General features: G+C 41.9%; 1 protein-coding gene across 1 annotated transcript; it reads right to left on the bottom strand.

Annotated features, from left to right (window-relative positions):
* Positions 1-2,873: 2,873 nt before the first annotated feature.
* Positions 2,874-22,434, bottom strand: LOC140721270 (uncharacterized). The gene is made up of 3 exons (XM_073036120.1): positions 22,302-22,434; positions 20,342-20,488; positions 2,874-5,004 (listed from the first exon to the last, which is right to left on the bottom strand). Exon 3 carries the CDS (start codon positions 4,596-4,598, stop codon positions 2,874-2,876), a length of 1,725 nt encoding a protein of 574 aa, XP_072892221.1. The 5' UTR covers positions 4,599-5,004; positions 20,342-20,488; positions 22,302-22,434.
* Positions 22,435-22,765: the final 331 nt, after the last annotated feature.

Below are 22,765 nucleotides of genomic sequence, written 5' to 3'. Positions count from 1 at the left end.
ATTTCTGAGAGGTATTGCCTCTGGGAATATGGATGCAGTACACATAATAGTTAGCAGATACTGATGGCCAGCTTTAGTCTTTGGCAAATGGGCCAGCAGAATCCACTATAACTTTGGAAAAGGGTTCACTGAATGCAGGTATAGGCCGGAGTGGGGCCACTGGGATGACCTGATTAGGTTTAGCCACAACTTGACAAGTGTGACAAATCCCAGCATTAATTTCTGGTTTACCCTGGTTATCCCTGCTACTCTTTTTGAAACTCTTATTCAGGGTAAACATAACCTTATGAGTTAAAGCAAACTGATCTGCTAATCTAGCAGACACCTGCATAGTGGCAGATTCATTTCCATCTAATTACGTCTTTATGTCATCAGGCACGCACTTTTTGAATTCTTCAATTAAAACCAACTCTTTCAAGCTGTTAAAATCAGCATTTGCATTTTTATATGTGCACCAGCGGGAAATACACACAAATTTCTCATAAGCAAATTCCATATAAGTCTGGTTCACAGATTTCTTCAAATTTCTAAACTTTTGCCTGTATGCTTCTGGGACCAACTCATAAGCTTTGAGCACAGCCTGTTTCACTAGGTCATAATGTGTGGTGCGTGACCATGTGGTTAAGGTGTTGAACTAGTGATCTGAAGGTCATGATTTTGAGCCTCAGCCAAGGCAGCGTGAATGTCTTTGAGCAAAGCACTGAACCACACACTGCTCCTGCACGTTTATAGCCCAGTGGCGATGATTGGTGCAGTATAAAGCTGCTTCATCAACTGTCAAAGCAGAATAGGCATGCTAAGCCTTCCCCTTTGTTACACTTTATGAGACAATTTTCTGTCTGTTTTTCTGCCTCTCCAGCCTAAATCTGCCTCTGCCTTTCCGCAGCCTCCATCTTTAATTTTTCTCACTTGTACTGGAGCTCAAGCTCACTAGGTTTACTTTCAGGAAACACCTCCAACTCCTCCACTTTAAACACACTCTCAGAAACATAATGTTCAGCTATTATCCTCTGCATCTGTGCCCTCCTCATTGTCAATTTCACCTTAGCAAGTTTTAACCTTCTAGCAAGACTCAACAACTCAATCCTTCTGGTGTCCTCTAATACCTCAGAGGTTGGCGCTTCCTGACATCGATCAACATCCATTGCTGCAAATTTTCCACACAGAAATAAATCAAAAGAGATTTCCCCAATGAAATCGATAATTTATCAATCCTCAAATTTGATCATATCCCAGATGCAGGCCCCATTTTGTTACGAACCGTAACGCTTCAGAAACGAACCAGCAGCAACAGACTACTACTGGAGTCTGATTTTGACGTGAAAATCACAATGCTTATTGGTATCCACTTATAATATAGTAACTTAAGCAAGTTAAACAACAATTAACAGTGTTATGTTTATATATGTGTATAAATATAACTCCCAAACTATTGAGCTCGGGGGAAACAAGGCTTGGAGTCTTCAGATGGTAAAGTATGAAAGTTCAGTTCATCCACAAAATAGGTGATGAGAGAGATATTTGTAATTCAGGGTAAATGTCGAGAGAAGGCAGTTATGTCGAACAGCAAGGGAGATGAGGCTGAGTGCAGAGCTATGGTGGAAATCTTTGTCACATGGTACGAGGAGAATCATCTGCAGCTTAATGTGAAAAAGACTAAGGAGCTGGTGGTGGACCTGAGGAGGGCTAAGGCACCGGTGACCCCTGTTTCCATCCAAGGGGTCAGTGTGGACATGGTGGAAGATTACAAATACCTGGGGATACAAATTGACAATAAACTGGACTGCTCAAAGAACACTCAGGCTGTTTACAAGAAGGGTTAGAGCCGTCTCTATTTCCTGAGGAGACTGAGGTCCTTTGACATCTGCCAGACGATGGTGAGGATGTTCTACGAGGCTGTGGTGACCAGTGCTATCATGTTTGCTGCTGTGTGCTGGGGAAGAAGGTTGAGGGTAGCAGACACCAACAGAATCAACAAACTCATTCGTAAGGCCAGTGATGTTGTGGGGGTGGAACTGGACTCTCTGACGGTGGTGTCGTAAAAGAGAATGCTGTCCAAGTTGCATGCCATCTTGGACAATGGCTCCCATTTGCTCCATAATGTACTAGTTAGGCACAGGAGTACATTCAGCCAGAGACTCATTCCACCGAGATCTAACATTGAGCGTCACAGGAAGTCATTCCTGCCTGTGGCCATCAAACTTTTCAAATCTTCCCTCCGAGTGTCAGACACCCTGAGCCAATAAGCTGGTCCTGGACTTATTTCCACTTGCAAAGATTAACTTATTATTATTTAATTATTGATGGTTTGATATTGCTATATTTCTACACTATTCTTGGTTGGTGTGGCTGTAACGAAACTCAATTTCCCTCAGGATCAATAAAGTACGTCTGTCCATCTGTCTGTTATACAGGTTCCACAGTGTTAAAATGAGAGAACAGTTGCTGTAGACTTTATCCATCATCTTTACAAATCTACATACGAATTATCACCGAAAGTGACTTGTCATGAGGGCTATCATCTTCAAATGAATGAACACCTCACACCCAGGCAAGGGTTAACACATAAGTGGTCTCCACAGGATATCCCAAATCAGATCCACTCCTATGGGTTAAATGAGGTGACAACCACACATTCGATGTATGGATAATGGATAGTGGATAATTAACCCACCCTTGCAGGCATAGGAAAGTTCTAAACAGTGACCTTTGGCCACTACTTCCCTGGTTTCAATCCTTCCATTTTTCATCCGTCTCCGTCTGACTCTGAGTGTCTGTGTCCTCAATTAAAACTAAACAAGCTGCAAGTCAGACTGATTCACCTTCTTAATCTCTCTTAAAATGACAGTCCATATCAAAGGAAACTAAGGGATTCATAACAATGGCCACTCCCCACTATGAACTGCCTTGTGTTCCAGAAGTTGGGATGACTGAGTGAATCCTTTCCCACAGATTGAGCAGGTGAATGGCTTCTCCCGAGTGTGAACTTGCTGATGTCTCTGTAGGTTGGATGACTGAGTGAATCCCTTCCCACAGTCTGAGCAGGTGAACAGCCTCTCCCCAGTGTGAACTGACTGGTGTGCCAGTAGGTGGGATGACTGAGTGAATCCCTTCCCACATTCTGAGCAGGTGAATGGCTTCTCCCCAGTGTGAACTCGCTGATGTCTCTGAAGGGTGGAAGAGTGTGTGAATCTCTTCCCACATTCTGAGCAGGTGAACGGCTTCTCTCCAGTGTGAACTCGCTGATGACTATGTAGGTTGGATGAGTGAGCGAATCTCTTCCCACATTCTGAGCAGGTGAACGGCTTCTCCCCAGTGTGAACTGACTGGTGTGCCAGTAGGTGGGATGACTGAGTGAATCTCTTCCCACATTCTGAGCAGGTGAATGGCTTCTCCCCAGTGTGGACTCGCTGATGTCTCTGTAGGGTGGAAGAGTCAGTGAATCCCTTCCCACAGACTGAGCAGATGAACAGCTTCTCCCCAGTGTGAACTCGCTGATGTACCAGTAAGGTGGATGACTTAGTGAATAGTTTCCCACATTCTGAGCAGGTGAAAGGCCACTCCCCAGTGTGAACTTGCTGGTGTGCCAGTAGTTGGGATGACCGAGTGAATCCCTTCCCACACTCTGAGCAGGTGAATGGCCTCTCTCCAGTGTGAACTCGCTGATGACTCAGTAGGGTGGATGGATCAGTGAATCTCTTCCCACAGACTGAGCAGGTGAATGGCTTCTCCCCAGTGTGAACTCGATGATGTCTCTGTAGTTGGGATAACTGAGTGAATCTCTTCCCACATTCTGAGCAGGTGAACGGCTTCTCCCCAGTGTGAACTCGCTGATGCTTCTGTAGGCTGGATGAATCACTGAATCGCTTCCCACATTCTGAGCAGGTGAACGGCTTCTCCCCAGTGTGAACTCGCTGATGCTTCTGTAGGCTGGATGAATCACTGAATCTCTTCCCACATTCTGAGCAAGTGAACGGCCTCTCCCCAGTGTGAACTCGCTGATGACTATGTAGGATGGAAGATTGAGTGAATCTCTTACCACAGTCTGAGCAGGTGAACGGCCTCTCCCCGGTGTGAACTCGCTGATGACTCTGTAGGTGGGATGACTGAGTGAATCTCTTCCCACAGACTGAGCAGCTGAATGGCTTCTCCCCAGTGTGAACTCGCTGATGACTCTGCAGGTAGGATGACTGAATGAATCTCTTCCCACAGACTGAGCAGCTGAATGGCTTCTCCCCAGTGTGAACTCGCTGATGTACCAGTAAGGTGGATGACTTAGTGAATCCTTTCCCACATTCTGAGCACGGGAAAGGCCACTCCCCAGTGTGAATATGCTGGTGTGCCAGTAGTTGGGATGACCGAGTGAATCCCTTCCCACACTCTGAGCAGGTGAATGGCCTCTCTCCAGTGTGAACTCGCTGATGACTCTGTAGGGTGGATGACTGAGTGAATCCCTTCCCACAGACTGAGCAGGTGAATGGCTTCTCCCCAGTGTGAACTCGCTGGTGACTGTGTAGGTGGGATGACTGAGTGAATCTCTTCTCACAGACTGAGCAAGTGAACAGCCTCTCCCCAGTGTGAACACGCTGGTGTGCCATTAGGTCAGATGACTGAGTGAATCCTTTCTCAGATATTCAGCAGATCACCAGCCTTTGCCCAGAGTGAACTGACTGGTGTGTCCACAGGTGGGAAGACTGACTGAATCCTTTCTCACACACAGAACAGGTGAATGGCCTTGCCCAGTGTGAACTTGCTGATGTACCTTCAATTGTGATAACCGAATGAATCCATTCACACTGTTTCAGCATGTGAACAACCTTTCTCCTGTGTAAAATGACGGGTTGCCAGTTGGTCAAATGACCGAGTGAATCCCTCCCCACAGTTTGAGCAGGAAGGATGGTCGATTGAATCCCATGCTCCACTTCTTAAATATCTGGACAGAGACAACAAAACTGGTGTGCCTTGTTTGAACTTCCTGGAGACAAATTCTTTCTTGTTTTTAACCTGTAAAAAGATTTACAAAATCCATCAATGGGTGTAAGACAACATTTCAGATGAGATTACTTGAGTTACCAAGGTTTGATCTGGTATCACACTGTTACAGTGAGGTTCTACCCAAGTTGGACAGAGAAATCATCTCCTGACTGGGCAGAGTGCTGGTATCTGGAATGACTATCAATTCCCTGATGCTCTTCCTGTTTCTATAAGAATGGGGCATTTCTGTCATCTCCAATTTGTACCTTGGCGGAGTTGGACTCTCTCCATTGGTATTATTCCCTGTTCCTGCTGAGCTGCATGGGTGCCTGGCCCCACAGTAACCGAAACAGTCTCACGCAATTAGTCTTTCTTGATGTGCATCTGGGATTTTCTTTTATGTATTATTAACTTAAAGTGCCACAGTTTTAATGCCATATAAAAAATTCCTGTTGAGGTGAATGGTTGGTCCGCACAGCTGTTAAAAAGACAGAGTTAATTTTTGTAATATTTTACATTCTTGTAGAAAATTACAACACAGAAACATGCCCTTTGGGCCATCTAGTCTGTGGTGAACTATTTAATCTGCCCACTCCCACACCCCTACCATCCAGGTACCTACATGAACCTCTTAAATGTTGAAATTGAGCTCGCATGCACCACTTGTGCTGGCTGCTCATTGCACACCCGGATGACTGTCTGTGTGAAGAAGTTTCCCTTCATGATCCCCTTAACATTTCACCTTTCACCCTTAACCCATGGCCTCTGGTTGTACTCCCACCCCATCAATCAAATCTCCCCTCAATCTCCTACACTCCAAGGAATAAAGTCCTGACCTGTTCAATCTTTCCTTATAACCCAAGTACTCCGGACCTGGCAACATCCTTGTGAATTTTCTCTGAACTCTTTCAAAGTCTTTACATCTTTCCTGTAGGCTGGTGACCAAAACTGCACTCAGTACTCCAAATTAGGCCTCACCAATGTCTTCTACAAGTCAACATAACATCCATCTATTGTTGTCAGTATTTTTGTTCATGAAGGCCATTAGGCTAAAATCTTCCCTTCCATCTCTATCTAACTGTGATACCACTTTCAGTGAATTAAGGACTTTCTTCTACAAGAGGTCCCTTTCTTCTACAACACTCCTCCATGCCCGACCAGTCACTGTGAAAGACCTCCCTTGGCAGGTCAGACCAAATAGCAACAACTCACACTTGTCTGCATTAAATTCCTTTTTCCATTTTTCAAACCATTTTGCCAGTTGGTCCAGATCGCACTGCAAGTTTAAATGCTTTTTTGGCATTGACTAGATGGGACAAATAGCCTGTTTCTTTACTGAACTTCTCCATGTTTCTATGGCAGAGAAGCTGGCCAAACTTGTTTGGAAGGGAAAGGGTAGGAGTGACAATTGAGCAGCAGTGGCTGGGGTTTCTGGAGCAATTCGGGACCTGAGTGATTCCACAGAAGTGGAAGCATTAGAAAGACAGGAGGACACAACTGTGGCTAAAATGAGAAGCCAAAGCCAACGTAAATGTCAAAGAGAGGGCAAACAAAAGAACAAAAACTATTCAGAAGCTTTGAGAAACCAAAAGAAGACAACAAAAAAATTCAGATGAGCTCAGTGCGTGGAATCATGACTTGTAGTCATTAATGGGTCTCAGTAGCACCCCAACAGTCTGAGGCATTTAGAGGAACAAAATATACGAGGCTTCAATTTCTCTTCAAAAGCAAGGTTCCCTGGACCAGTTACCTTTCAACTTTCATTTTGGCAGCCACATACAAACTCTGTATCCTCAAAAATTCACATCTGAAGGCCTCCCACTTACAGGTACTCCTTTGCCAGGAATCAACCTGTCCCAAACCACACTTGTCAGATCCTTTCTGATAACATCAAAATTGACCTTTCTCCAATTTAGAATCTCAACCCGTGGTCCAGACCTCTCTTTTTCCATATTTACTTTGAATCTCATGGCATTATGATCACAAATTCTGTCACCACCCTGGATCATTTCCTAACAGCTTATTGCACACTTCTACATCAGGAATTCTACGTACTGATTAAGGGCACATTTGACAAACTCTACCCCATCTAGTCTTTTTACAGTGTAGGAGTCCCAGTCAATATATGGAAAGTTAAAATCACTTATTGAATCAACCTTTTTTTTTTATTGGCATGGTCTGCAATCTCTCTACAAATTTGTTCCTCTAAATCCCTCACACTTCTGGCTGCAACCAAGTCCCAATATTGGCTACAATATCATAATTCCTTGTCCTGAGCTCATCTGGCTTTCCTACGATGCTTCTTGCATTGTGATATATACAGCTCAGCACATTCATCGCACCAGGCTCAACCATCTAACTGCTGAATCTATGATCTGAACACCTGACTGGTGTCAAGGAAACAAATCCTCCATCATTGTCACAAAAACAAAGGAGCTGATTGTGGACGACATGAGGAATGGAGACAGGATAACCCTTATTGACATCAATGGATCTGGGGTTAAGAAGGTGAACAGCTTTAAGTTCCTCGGCATAAACATCACCAAGCACCTTACATTGTCTGTACATACGGCTGTGTTGTGAAAAGAGCACAGCAGTACCTCTGTCACCTCAGATAGTTGAAAAAGTTGGGGATGGGGACCAAAATCCTGAGGACTTTCTACAGGGACACAATTGAGAGCATCCTGACTGGCTGCATCACTGCCTGGTATGGGAACTGTACTTCCCTTAATTGCAGGAAACTGCAGAGAGTGTTGCGGACAGCCCAGCACATCCGTAGTGGTGAACTTTCCACTATTCAGTACATTTACACAGACAGGTGTATAAAAAGGGCCCAAAGGATATCAGGGACCAAATTCACCACAACCACAAACTGTTCCTGCTGTCACCATCCAGGAAACGGTACCACAGCAAAAGGAGCAACAGGCTCCGGGACATCATCTTCCACCAGGCCATCAGACTGATTAATTCATGCTGATACAATTGCATTTCAATGTTATATTGACTGTCCTATGTACAAACTATCTATAATAAATTACCATAAATTACACACTGCACATTTAGATGGAGAGATAACATAAAGATTTCTACTCCTCATGTTTATGAAGTAGGTATCTAATAAAGTCAATTCAATTCAATTCACCCTCTCCATTATCTGATAGATAGATAGATAGATACTTTATTCATCCCCATGGGGAAATTCAACTTATTTTTTCCAATGTCCCATACACTTGTTGTAGCAAAACTAATTACATACACTACTTAACTCAGTAAAAAATATGATATACATCTAAATCACTATCTCAAAAAGCATTAATAATAGCTTTTAAAAAGTTCTTAAGTCCTGGCGGTAGAATTGTAAAGCCTAATGGCATTGGGGAGTATTGACCTCTTCATCCTGTCTGAGGAGCATTGCATCGATAGTAACCTGTCGCTGAAACTGCTTCTCTGTCTCTGGATGGTGCTATGTAGAGGATGTTCAGAGTTATCCATAATTGACCATAGCCTACTCAGCGCCCTTCGCTCAGCTACCGATGTTAAACTCTCCAGTACTTTGCCCACGACAGAGCCCGCCTTCCTTACCAGCTTATTAAGACGTGAGGCGTCCCTCTTCTTAATGCTTCCTCCCCAAAACGCCACCGCAAAGAAGAGGGCGCTCTCCACAACTGACCTATAGAACATCTTCAGCATCTCACTACAGACATTGAATGACGCCAACTTTCTTAGGAAGTACAGTCGACTCTGTGCCTTCCTGCACAAGGCATCTGTGTTGGCAGTCCAGTCTAGCTTCTCGTCTAACTGTACTCCCAGATACTTGTAGGTCTTAACCTGCTCCACACATTCTCCATTAATGATCACTGGCTCCATATGAGGCTTAGATCTCCTAAAGTCCACCACCATCTCCTTGGTCTTGGTGATATTGAGACGCAGGTAGTTTGATTTGCACCATATCACAAAGTCCTGTATCAGTTTCCTATACTCCTCCTCCTGTCCATTCCTGACACACCCCACTATGGCCGTGTCATCAGCGAACTTCTGCACATGGCAGGACTCCGAGTTATATTGGAAGTCTGATGTGTACAGGGTGAACAGGACCGGAGAGAGTACGGTTCCCTGCAGCGCCCCTGTGCTGCTGACCACCGTGTCAGACCTACAGTCTCCCAACCGCACATCTATCTGTCAAGTAGTCCACTATCCAATCCACCATGTGAGAGTCTACTCCCATCTCCGTTAGGTCTCTGTTTGGTCATTCTGGCTCCCATTCCCCTTGCAGTTTATTTTAACCACATCACCCGCTCCACCCACACTAGCACTAGCATGCCTTACCACTTGGATATCAGTCCCCTCTTGTTCTGTTCCCCTAACTAATGAATCACCTATCACCCCTTTGACTTTTCTCTGTCAGGTAATCCCCTTCACCACCAGTTTCTACAGTGGTCTACCTTTTGTTGTGTTTGATGGGCACAAGAGTACTCTGCAATGGCTATTTAACCTCATTCCCCTTCCTGACTCTCTCCCAGTTTCCTGTGTCCGGCACCTTGGGTGCAACTCACCTCTCTTCATGTCATACCTATCACCCCCTCCAACTCCTGGATGATCCGGAATTCATCCATTTCAGGTTCCAACTCCTTAACGTGCAGGGTCCACATCTTGTAGGTGAGGACATCAGGGACGCTGGAGGTCTCACCACCTTCCCACCAATGTCCCCTCTAATTTGTAATGACCAGTGTGCAGTTAAATCATGTACTGTGCACTTTTTTTAACTCAGTGACATGTGCACAGTGAATTTTATACAGAGAGGTAATCGTTTTCACAGCTAGCAAATCACTGTTGATAAGTACTTTGATCTCCCCTGGGTTTGATCGAGTTCATCTGCACTCTCACACAACCTATGTAGCAGCCCTGTAATGGGTAATGAAGGATTTTCTCACCAAAGCTTTTGCATATTGTCCATATGTGGTTTGCTTGCTAAATTATGCTTTAAAAAGTCAGATTTGCAACTGGTTTGTTGATCAAGTTTGACTGTTTAAATGTTTAATTACATATTTGACTGAGAAAAGAGGATAAAAGGATTTGTTCATTTTATCTAATATTTGGTTTGATTTTTGTTGTTATTTCTTAAATTACTAACTGGTAGTCTTTTTTTCTACCAACAGGGTTTCTTTTTATATATTTATCTGGGAGGGTTAAGTTACTATGATTTTACTAATTAATATTTCTATCAATTCAGTTCAGTTAAGTATACTATTAACTTTTTTAAATCTGTTTTATTATAGCACCCTATAACTGAATTTAAAGTTTTCTTAGGGATTTAAAGCTAAACTTAAGATGGGGCTGGTTTTTCTCTCTAAGAGATTATATTATTTTGGTTCTTTTTCTGTTTAACACATGATAGAATGTAAAGACTCTCCTTTGTTGAGACTTTACTGTCTTTCTTGCAAGGTCATTTTATATATTTTATGTACTGGCTGGGGGGAGGCAGAGACGAGACCAACAGAGTGGCCCATGTCTTCGCATCTATCTTAGTTCACTTGCCGTTTTTTCAGGCTTTTTGGAGGGTGGGTGGGTTTAGAGTTAGGAGTTTTTTCCCATTGGGTGGTTCCAGAGCATGCGTGTTTTCTATATGGCTTTATTCTTCATCACTGCCATCTTTGATAATCCCGTATTGGTATGTGTTCTGCGCATGTATAAAGTAAATTAGAATAAAATTATAGTATGGCAGTTAAATGGATTAATGTAATAATTTGGAATATACGTGGTTGGAATGATCCTATTAAACAAAAAAGACTTCAAATTATTAATCGATTCCAACCTGATATAATTTTTGCTCAGGAGACGCATATCAAGGCAGGAGATCAGAATAGATTTTTTCGCTGGTGGAATGGAAAACAACTCCATGCTACTTCTCAGAGCAAAACTAAGGGTGTGTCTATCTTTATTAAATCTAATATATTTACTCAAGAGTATATTGAGTCAGATTCTAATGGTAGATTTTTAATTGTTAAAGGAGTGATTTGTAATAGAAAGGTTGTTTTGGTTAATTTGTATGGTCCTAATTTAGATTATCCTGCTTTTTAAAAAAAAATATTTGCTTTACTGCCAGATTTAAATGAGTATATGTTGTTAATGGGTGGGGTTTTTAAACTGTTGCTTAAATCCTATGATTGATAAGAGCTCAACTAATCAACGACTTACAAATCATTTTGCGTCAGTTATTAACTCTTTTTTGACCAATTTTGGGTTGATCGAATTATGGAGGCATTTACACCCTGATAACAGAGAATATTTTTTTTCTTTCCATGTTTATGAAATATATTCAAGGATTGATTATATTATAGTTGATCCCTGTCTTTTGCCTAATGTTAAAAACTGTGAATATGACGCTATTGCTATACCTGATCATGCGCCTTTGAGTTTGTCCTTTGAATTTGACGATGACATTTTTGGCCGTCCACCATGGCACATGTCTCAGACTTTATTGCAAAGCTCTGACTTTATCAGTTTTATCAAAAGCCAGATAAAAGAAGTTTTTACTTTTTAATGATATAGGAGGTATGTCGAAATTAATTATATTGGATACATTCAAAGCATTTTTATGTGGTCAGATTATTTCTTATTCAACTAAACTTAAAAAACAGACTAAAGCAAAATTAGATAAAATTTCAAAACAAATTAAAGATTTAGATAATATCTATGTGACCTCCCCTAATATTGACATTTAAAAAAAGGGTGGAACTTCAATCATAATATAACCTATTATTAACTCATTTAATTGAAGGTTATCTACTTAAGTTAAAGACCCAATTTTATATGTTTGGAGATAAAAATAATAAACTACATGCATCTCAATTAAAATGAGCTGGAGCCAAGAGGCAAATTTTGAAAATTCGTAGAAAAGATGGTACCCTGGCTCGGGATTATGAAGAAATTAATAAGATTTTTCAAGACTTTTATACTGAACTTTATAAATCTCAATGTCCAGTGGACTCTTCTGAAATGAATGTTTTTTTTTTACGAACGATTGCTTTTCCTAAAATTTCTGTTGAGGATCAAAAAACTCTGGATGCCTAAATTACTGAATCCAAAATTCATAAAGCTATTTTCTCAATGCAAACTGGTAAGGCCCCGGGACTTGCTGGTTATCCTGTAGAATTTTATTAAAAATTTGGAAAATTGCTTTCTCCATATATGTTGGAGATGTTTAAAGAATCTTTTGTGAAAAGTGATTTACCCGCTACTTTTTATGAAGCTTCTATTTCTTTAATTCTCAAAAAGGATAAAGATCCTTTTGATTTTGCCTCATACAGACGTATTTCATTATTGAATGTTGAAGCTAAGATTCACTTAAAGATGATGGCCAATCCATTGGAGAGTATTTTGGGTAAAGTCATTTTTAAAGATCAAACAGGCTTTATAAAGGGTCATTTTTCTTTCTCAAATGTTCGGAGATTATTTAACATTATACATTCACCTTCTTCTAAAACTCCACAATGCCTTATATCTTTGGATGCTGAAAAAGCATTTGATTGAATCGAATGGAAATATTTATTTAATACTTTAGATAAATTTTGTTTTTGTATTAATTTTAATAATTGGATTAAAATGATATATAAAGCTCCTATTGCTACTGTTGTCACTAATAACTGTAGGTCTCCTTTTTTCAGCTATCACGGGGGACAAGCCAAGGTTGCCCATTAAGTCCTTTGTTATGTAACTTAAGATTAGAGCCCCTTGCTATTGCTCTTTGTGAAGCCGAAAATATTCATGGGATTTTTGTGAATGAGGCCATGCACAAGATCTCTCTTTACACTGATGATTTATTGATATGTATATCCAAGCCTGAATAATCTATTCCTGCTTTGCTAAAATTATAAGACAAATTTGGAGACCTTTCAGGATATAAAATAAATTTTAGTAAAAGTGAATTACTTCCTTTAAATGAATCTGTCTCTATATATGATAATATTCCTTTTAAAGTTATGGATTCTTTTAGATATTTAGGTGTTATAATTACTAAAAAATATCAGGATCTTTATAAAGCCAATTTTCCTCCTTTAGTGGACTTTTTAAGATTTGTTTTTACAAGAGTGTTTAATGTCTTTTTCACAGTTAATGGACAAATATGATATCTCTAATACACATTTTTCAAATATTTACAGGTTGGGAATTTTTTACGTGATTTTTTACCAATTTACCCCTCAGCCTGCTCTTTAAATTTGGCTTATGCTATTTTTCAGTTTAAACCTTTTCAAAAACAATTCATAGCAATCCTTGATAAACAGTTAATGAATGCTCGCATGTCGCCTAATGACAGGGTTCAATGCACCTGGGAAGTACAACTTCAACATTCACTTTCAGATAATCAGTGGAGTAAAATTTATTATTTAGTCAATAATTCACCTATCTGCACATGCCATATCTAAATTCAGTTTAAGATAGTACACAGGGCCCACATGTCCAAAGATAAATTGGTGCATATTTTTTCTAATATAAGCCCTATTTGTGACAGATGTAATGCAGAAGTGGCTACTCTAACTCATATGTTTTGGTCATGTGTAAGTTTAAACAATTTTTGGAGGGATGTGTTTGGAATATTATCTAAAGTTATAGATGTGGATGTTCAACCTAATCCACTTACAGCAATTTTTGGGATTATTCCAGAGGAAGCAAGCAAAGTGTCTGCTTCCGCCCAACAAAACTTTTATATTTATTTCAGAATATTCCTGTTTTTGTTTACTAAGAAGTTATTTGATCGGATTGATTCTATTATTCTATCTTTTATTTGGGATAATAAAAGACCAAGAATTGGTAAATGTCATTTGCAAAAGTTAAAAAAGGATGGTGGTCTCACTTTGCCTAATCTATGAATGTATTATTGGGCTGGTAACTTCTGGTATGTCCTTCTGGTTATATTGGGTTGATAGGAATGAACAGCCAATCTGGGTAGACCAGGAACTGAGAGATGTGAAACAGTTTTATTTAACTTCGTTATTAGGAGTTACTCTACCTATACAATTAGCTAAAGTTGCTAATTTAAACCTATATCCTGTGGTTAAGCACTCTTTACAAATTTGGAACCAGTTCCGCAATTTTTTTTAATCGTAAAAAAGTTAAACTTTGTAGTATAATTTACCATAATTACTTTTTAAACCTTCTTGGAGTGCTCCAATTTTTTTTTTACTTTGGGAAAATAAAGGTATTAATTCTTTTTTGGATTTATTTAAAGAAGGCAGATTGATGTCTTTTGAACAATTTGTCGATAAGTATTCTCTCTTATATTCAAATTTTTTACAATATCTTCAAGTTAGACATTTTTTACAAAAATATTTAAGTAATTTTCCTTACATATTGGAGGCTGATTTGTCAGATACTATTATGAATATGAACCCCTTGTTGAAAGGTTCTATTGGAAGAATTTATCATTTATTATTACAAAGGGATAAGCGTCCTTTACTTAAGATTAAACAAGATTGGGAGAAGGAACTCAATTTCCCTTTTATATGGGAGGATTGGACATGGATTCTGAAGCTGGTTAACTCTTCTTCGATCTGTGCTAGTCATTCACTGATTCAATTTAAAATTGTACATTATTACCATTTGACGAAGGAGAGACTTCCAAAAATATTTCCCAATGTTGACAAGTATTGTGATAGATGTAAAAATGAGATAGCCACACTGACACATATGTTCTGGTCATGTCTATATTAAAACAGTTTTGAAAGTCAGTCTTTTCGACAATTTCTAAAGCACTCAGAATCAATTTACAACCTAATAAATTAACTATGCTTTTTGGAATAATTCCTCAAAATATCCATGGTATTTCTGTGTCTGACCAACATGTTTGTTACATTGATAGCTAGGAGGGCCATCTTGTTGAAATGGAAGGATATATCAGCTCCTACTTTGTCACAATGGCTCTCTCAGGTGATGCTGTCTCTTGGAGAAAATTAGAAGTCGAACCTTTGTACCTTTATTTGATTTTGAGAAAAGATGGGGATCATCTGCTCATTATTATCATTTCAGTTAACTGATAGATTTCCTCCACGATCTAAATGTAAATTTTTTTGATATATCTTTTCTTTCTTTTTGGTGGTTTGATGTTTATTTTTAGAAGCTTTTTGTATGACGCTTGGCTCTGGGGTTGTACCTCCAATGGGTTCCTTCTTTTTTCCCCTCACTTTTCTTTTTAGTTTAATTCACAAAATTTTCAATCCTCAAGATAATTTCCTCTTTTATGAGGCATTGTAAGTGTTGTTACTTCGATGCACTTGTGCTATTTTTGAATAATAATAATAATAAAAAGATATGAAAAGAATATTAAAGGTGAATATGTTCAGTGGGAAGGAGGATGCGAGCGGGCTATATCTGCGGATCAGAAATGGGAACAACAACCTACCAAGGGACAGGTGGGGACAACAACCCATTTAGAAATTGACAAGCAAAGATGCTTCCTACCATGAGTACCAGCCCTCAGGAAGAGCCCAATGTAATATTGACAGTTGCTGCTATTCCAGTTCCGTTTATGATTGATATGGGGGCAACTACAACCACTCTCAATCGGGAAATAGTATCGGAAAAGGGATTGCAGTTATCAGACGCAACATTCACTCTGTCTGGGTTTGAAGGCACGGAACGTACGTATTCACATAACAGTCGGGGGTGTAATCCAGCAGGGAGAGACTTGCTCTGTCTGTTGGAAGTCGAGATTCTCTGCACAGGCAATGGTGTCACCCTGTGACAGGTGAACAACTGATAGCTTCCCCAATTTCTGACCTCCCAGTGGTGGGCATTTAATCTGGACTCCACTGCGTCTGAACCCCTTCTGCCAGTGGTCGACCCCCATGTGACTCTGTGCTGTGACATTAGGGGGTGCTCAGCTGAGGAAAGTCAATATTATGCACCCCTCGAGGGACAGAAGTTCCCAGTCATGATGATTGGAGAGATCCCCATTCCACTGTTAGTGTTTGCCCTGGGTTCAAGCCAAAGAGCCCAGAGTTCATTGCCTACACCTTGCTGAAACAAGCCTCCAGCACCGAGGGAGACTGGCAAGACTTGGCTGCGGTCCAACTCCGATACTGGAAGGAGTCTGAGGTGAAGGCGGGACATTTGGTGAGACACACTTTTAATATTGACCGATCCCAAGACGCTGTACCCCATCTCTGAGCAAATTCAGGCCATGAAGTCGGTCGCACCAACTGTCCCCCTGTCCGGATCACCGTGAAGGAAGGACAGACTCTCCCATCCATTCTGCAATATCCCCCTCTAGCCCGAAGCAATTTTATGAGGATGGAAGCTCTTTTGTGGATCCAGCAGGGAAACGATGCAATAGTGACGGACAGTGAAGTAATTGAGCAAGCCTCTTTTGAAGCAGCTGTCTCTGCCCAGAAGGCTGAGCTGTTTGCTCTGACTCGTGCCTGTATCCCAGCAACAGACTAAAGTGGGAACGTTTACACAGACTCCCGTTATGCATTTGGAATTGTACATGACTACGGGGCTCTCTGGGAACATGGGGATTCCTGACTTCCTCTGGCCACCCCATTAGTAATGCCACCATTGTAAACAACTTACTCACCGCTCTGCAGCTACCTTGAGTTCTGGCTGTTATTAAATGTGCAGCCCACACCCGCATGTCCGACTGTGTCACTAAACACAATGCTCTAGCAGATCAGACAGTGAAAAGTGCGGCACAATCCTCAGTAGTTGTAGCCTCCTCGTGTTCCCGTCAAGCAACCCTCCATGACTAAAGCAGAACGGGTTTCCCGGACATGTGGGAGGTACGTAATTTTCAGGGGGACACCTCTGAGGAGGAGCACAAACTGTGGTCCCAGATGGGGTGCCAGAAAGACCCCAACCTAGGTTTTTGGATCACCCAGTGGGACAGGTTTGTGTTCCTACAGAGTTTTTACCAATATTGGCCGATTAGATACATAATTGTACACACCTGGGAAAGGAGGGAATGGTTGGTAACCTGTACCCTGCACACCGGGTACAACTCCCTTGACAGGTGGATCCTTTTCTGTGTCTACAAGTTGATTTTATTGAATTGCCTAGAGTACATTGCTATAGATACTGCTTAGTTATTATAGATGTGTTTAGTAGATGGATTGAAGCTATTCCAACTACCATTAATATGACTGTTGTGAAGGTATTATTATGGGATATAATTCCCAGGTACGGCCTGCCTGAGATGCTGAGTTCAACAATGGCCCACACTTTATGGTGAAAGTAAACGAAGGGGTATGTAATGAACTAGCTATCCAGCAACAATTCCACTGTCTACACCACCCATGGGCCGCTGGCAGAGTGGAAAGAGCCAATGGCACTCTGAAGAGTAAACTGGCCAGACTAACAGCGGAGACTGGACTCACTTGGTTGAAGGTCCTACCGTTAGCCCTATTCCACGAAGGTTACCCCATAGGGGAAAGCGGGGTTGTCACCAGTTTACAACATTTATGGATGGCCCATGAGAATATCCTGGGGACCAAGACCTTGTGCACCATTGCTCCCAGAAAGCCTACCAGCAAAATTAGATATTGGAAGAGATGGGGAAATAAATATGCCAACTAACCAAAATTTTCCAAGCGTTACATTCACAGGTATGACAGGCTTACAAGGAAGAGAACTACCCTGCAGAGAGGAGTGACTATCCCACCATAGAACCTGGGAATTTATCCTGATCAGGAACTGCGATCGAGGGAAACTCAGACCTCGGTGGAGAGGACCATATCAAGTGTTACTGACCACTCCGACAGCTGTGAAACTGAAAGGGCAATCTCGGTGGATATATCGAATAGACTACAAACGTGTTACTGAAGGAAATGAGTAGAAGGACTCTCTCGGACTGAAGGAAATTGTATTGGTTGATAGTAGAGAGTGATGAACCTCTCGGTTTCTTGCTGTGGACTGTCATTTTAACAGATATTGCCTGAGTGATGTCAGCCACCAGCTTTCTCAGCTCCTGTTTGATTCTTACAAAGAGAGAGAGAGAGGGCTGGAACTATTTGACCATGCAGTGTGCTTACACTTGCTCGCAGCTTGTGTTTACATAGCTCAAAGTTTGTTTTATTTAAGCAAGGACACACAGTCAGCCGGAGAGAAAGAAAGAAGATGGAAAGTTCGAAACAAAGGACCTAGTGGCCAAAGGTCACTGTTTGGACTCTCCTATGCCCACAAGGGTGGGTTAATTATTGATCCATTGTATACTGAATGTGTGATTGTCACTTTGTTTGATCCACTGGAGTGGATCTGTTGGTTTGGGAGTATCCTGTGAGGACCACTTGTGCTAACCCTTGCCTGGGTGTGGTAATTCACTTGAAGAGGTACCCCTGTGACCAATCACTGTTGGTGATAATTCGTATAATCCATATGGGGATTTTGTTGGAGTATCCCGTGGCTACCACTTTTGTTAACCCTTAGCTGGATTCGGGTGTGTTCTATGGTAACCACTTGTGAGAGTGGATATTCTGTGGAAATCACTGTCGGTAATACTTTGTGTGTTGGATCTGGATTGGGAGTACCCTGCGGAATAAACCTGTGTGTTAACCCTTGCTTGGGTGGTAGTTCCTTCTGCAGACAGTACTCCTGTGATAAGCTACTTTTGGAGATAATTCGTATGTGGATTTAGAACGATAGATAAGACCTACGGCGACTGTTATCCCGTTTTATCACCATGGAATTTGTGGAATTCAACATAATTGCCTTCTCTCGACATTCACCTTGGATTACAAATATCTCTCTTGTCATTTATTCCATGTCTGAACTGAACTTTCATACTTCACCATCTCAAGACTTTGACCTTGGTATTCCCTGAGCTCAGTGGTTTGGGAGTTATATTTACACATATGTGGTAAATATATATGGTTCATTTAAACCGTTACGAGTGCGTAACAGTAGTGTTTGTGTTTATGTCTTTGAGAGGGCTCACCCCAGCATCCAGTTACGATCTTTCTGTCTCTGTCACACTTATGTCAAACGGGTAGAACTAGGGGCCCTGACAGACACAGTGTTTTGACAGATGTATCTCAGGCCCCCACCAAACGGAACTTCCTACACTGAGAAACATGCATCGTGGCCATACTTGCAGGTGCCCAGCAGCGGAGAGGAATAACTGAGACTGAGCGATCTTTGATGATAGTTTTTCTCTCCTATGGAGTAGCCGGGAATTCACGAGAGATAATCAATTTGGCTACAAGCACTTGAGGAGCTGACCACAATACTGCAGAGGCCCTGGCAGAAACACAGGCCCAAGTAACAGAAATATCCACTGAAATGATTGCAATCTGGCAAACAGTCCTATAGAATCTTACGGCTTTAGATTTTATCCTAGCTAAGAAGGGGGAACCTGTGCTATTATTGACACAGAATGCTGCACCTATATCCTTGATGAGTCTAATAACATTACATTCCTCTCCAAGCACATTGCCTAGGAGATTGACAGCATCAAGAAATTAGGGCAGGATTTACACAGGTTCACTGAAGAGTCAAAATGGTGATCTTCGAAGGCCTGTTTGGTAATATGTGAGGCATAATATTGCATTATGGCCTAATAGTTGTACATATCATTGTTATAGTTACTGTTGTATGCCATTTTTTACCCACTGAGAAGTCAAAACTGTATTCGGTTGCTTTCTCTGTAAAAAAAATTACTGTTTTGTTGCTCATGTAACAATCAAAAAGCAGGGAATGATGAAGTATGGTTTAACACTTCGTTAAAAAATAGCAGCCTGATTTTCTGAAAGAAACTGCTGATGATCAGTAGATGTACTAAGCCATGCTGAGCCATATTTCTTCTTGAAGGTAGCTAGCTAGGGTTTCAGGACGCTCATCGCCTTGTGTGTTCATGTGCAGAGATAGGACAGCTTCAGTCTGTTCTGTGTGTATAAGCCATTTTATATTTGTGTACAAATTGTGTATTGTGTAATTATTTTGTAATTTGTCTTTAGGGGCTCCAGCCTGTCATGTAGTAAATAACTTTGGCTCCAGCATGTCTTGTGTGGGGAGTATCTGGATGGATATATCTGTGGTGAAGGGGAATTGTTAGTCAGTTAGTGGATTGGGCAGGAACAGTCATTGACTGTTCCTGTTTGAGCGACTAACTGAGTAAGCCCCAGATACTTGGAATAAAGAGTTTGTACTTATACAGTCTATGAGAGACTCTCTCCAGATTCGACTTCCACAAAATGGGAGTGGTTTTAAAGGGCTGGGCTGCTGGAAGCACATTACCAGACCTGGAGTGATTGCAACTGGGTCTGACAGAGGCATAACTGGTTCTTCAGGGCACATTCAGTCTCGCTCCAGCTGTTTCCTACCTTCCCTTGTACAGGTACGTAATGTATAAAGGACCAGTGTTTGAGTAAATGAGACTCACCAAACTTTCTCCTGACTGAATCACTGGAATCTCCGAGTCAGATGGGTTCTCTCCAGTTGATGCTCTCAGTCCTCGGGCTGGTTCACTTGTTGTTGTTCCCTCATCTTCAGTTGTGGTTTTTCTTCCAATAAATCTCTCACTGCAGGTCTAACGTTAACATGAAAGATAATGAAGCACATTAACAATAAAAAGCAGAACCAAAACATTTCTGCTTAATGTTACTAAGAACAAAACTCACTGAAATTTAAACGTTGAAGGCAGATATAATGATCTCAGTGAACAATCTTTTATTTTCCCTCACATGACACAAAAGAATATGGGATAAGAAGGAGCCATCATTCAGTCATGGTAAGACATAAGGAACAGAATTAGGTGATTTGATCCATCTGATCTGCTCCACCATTTAAACATGGCTGGTTTTTATTCCAACACCATATTCCTGCCTTCCTCCTGTAACCTTGAAGCTATTTAGCAATCTTGAATATATTAATCTCTGTCATAAATATACCCAAATCACAGCCTCAACCAACCTCTGTGGCAACAAATTCCACACTTCGGACACCTAATGCAAAAAAAAATCTCAACTGAATTTTAACGGGAAGCATCTTTATTCTGAGACTGTGAGAGTCTGTCAGATCACAGACTCTCTGTCTAATGGAAACATCCTCTCCATGTCCACTGTATCCAGGCTTTTCAGCATTCGGTAGGTTTACTTAACCATACATCCCCCCACCACCCCCACCGTCCCTCTGAACTCCATTGAGCACAGGTCCAGAACCATCAAATGCTCCTCACACATAACGCCGATCACTCCTGAGATTATTCATGTGAACCTCGTTAGCAACAACTGCACTGAACACATTTCCAGCAATACAGACAAACTGGTACCAGGATAATTGACAGGGGAAAGTTGTGCTTTCTTTACTGTTCTACTATCACAGATCGAGTCATTTCCATTTCCAGGTTAAATGTAATAAAAAGAAAGTGGAATTACCAGAAACACTCAGCAGGTAAGGAACAGCTGCGGGGAGGGGAACAAACTTTACAATTCAGGTTAATGACGTTTCGTCAGAATGACTGCAAACATTTAGTTTTTAGTGCAGATCTCCAGCAACTTGAGATTCTGCCTGATTTCCACCGAATGACAGACTGGTGACAGTGAGGGGTGGGGGAATTTCCAAACACAGTTTGAACGCCAGACTCACGGGTCTAGTCCTACTGTTGTAAACATGGAAAAGCCGGTCCGGAGATGTCAGAACACACCACAGCTACTGAATTAATGATACATACTACTGTATAAAAGATTCGAAAATGACAGAGTTAGAAGAACAACAAGAACTTTGCCATATATACTTTGACCCTCACCAAATTTTTATCAACACACCATAGAAAGTTCCCATCCGGGCACTTCACGCTTTGCATGGTAACTGCTCCGCCCGTGACTGTGAGGAACGGCAGAGACCTTTGGATACAGATCAGCACATCACAGAAACCATCCTCCCCCCCTAGACTTCCCAGTCCCTCGGTAAAGCAGGCAGTGAAATCAAAGATCCCCACAACCTGGGACGTTCTCCTTTCTCACCCACCCCAGTCCGGGAGAAGACAACAGCCATAACGCTCCAGGACAAATGCGAGGAGCCTCAGGAAGCGAGCCGAATTGGGGAATGTTAATCTGACTAAGTGGCCGAAAAACACACCACGTGATCTTGCGTCACAAAGCGGAGGGCGGGGTGAATCTGCGATACACAGCCTCACGTGACCTGTCGGCGGGACTTCCATTTCAATTCTGAGGAAATAGACACCCTGTACTCCTGGTTTGGATCGTTCAATGCAGATTATGTGAAGGGGACACATTTCTGACGAGCCCAGATAACTGGAAAATAAATGAGTAACTGGCCCTCAGTTCGGGGCTCACGGCCAACATTGGATCTCCCCGCTCGGGATCGGTCTCAATACTCACCGATGGGAAAGTGATATCTTCGCTCAGCAGACAGGGATGCTGACCGTGGAGACGAAAAGCCTTCCCCGATCACACAGACGACCCACTTCAGCAATGAGCGGAGAAGAAAACACCGTCCGACCGGAGAAGCTGGGCATGCGCGAAGCGATCGTTTCAGTGTCCGGAGGGCGGGGCCTCGGAAACAGAATGCACAGATGCTGCCCATCTACGGTTAAATGGGAGGGGCAAAGGGAATCACGTGACGGCTTTGGTCGGTCTCTCTCTCTCTCTCTCTCTCTTCTCTCTCTCTCTCTCTCTCCTCTCTCTCTCCTCCTCTCTCTCTCTCTCCTCTCTCTCTCCTCTCTCTCTTCTCTCTCTCTCTCTCTCTCCTCTCTCTCTCTCCTCTCTCTCTCTCTCCTCCTCTCTCTCTCTCTCTCTCTCTCTCTCCCCCCCCTCCCCCCCCCCCCCCCCCGACTGAGAACCAG

This window comes from Hemitrygon akajei, unplaced genomic scaffold, assembly GCF_048418815.1.
Source record: "Hemitrygon akajei unplaced genomic scaffold, sHemAka1.3 Scf000053, whole genome shotgun sequence".
NCBI classification, from domain to species: domain Eukaryota; kingdom Metazoa; phylum Chordata; class Chondrichthyes; order Myliobatiformes; family Dasyatidae; genus Hemitrygon; species Hemitrygon akajei.
The sequence above is the reverse complement of the archived record's forward strand: the minus strand, read 5'-3'. Positions and strand labels throughout refer to the sequence as shown.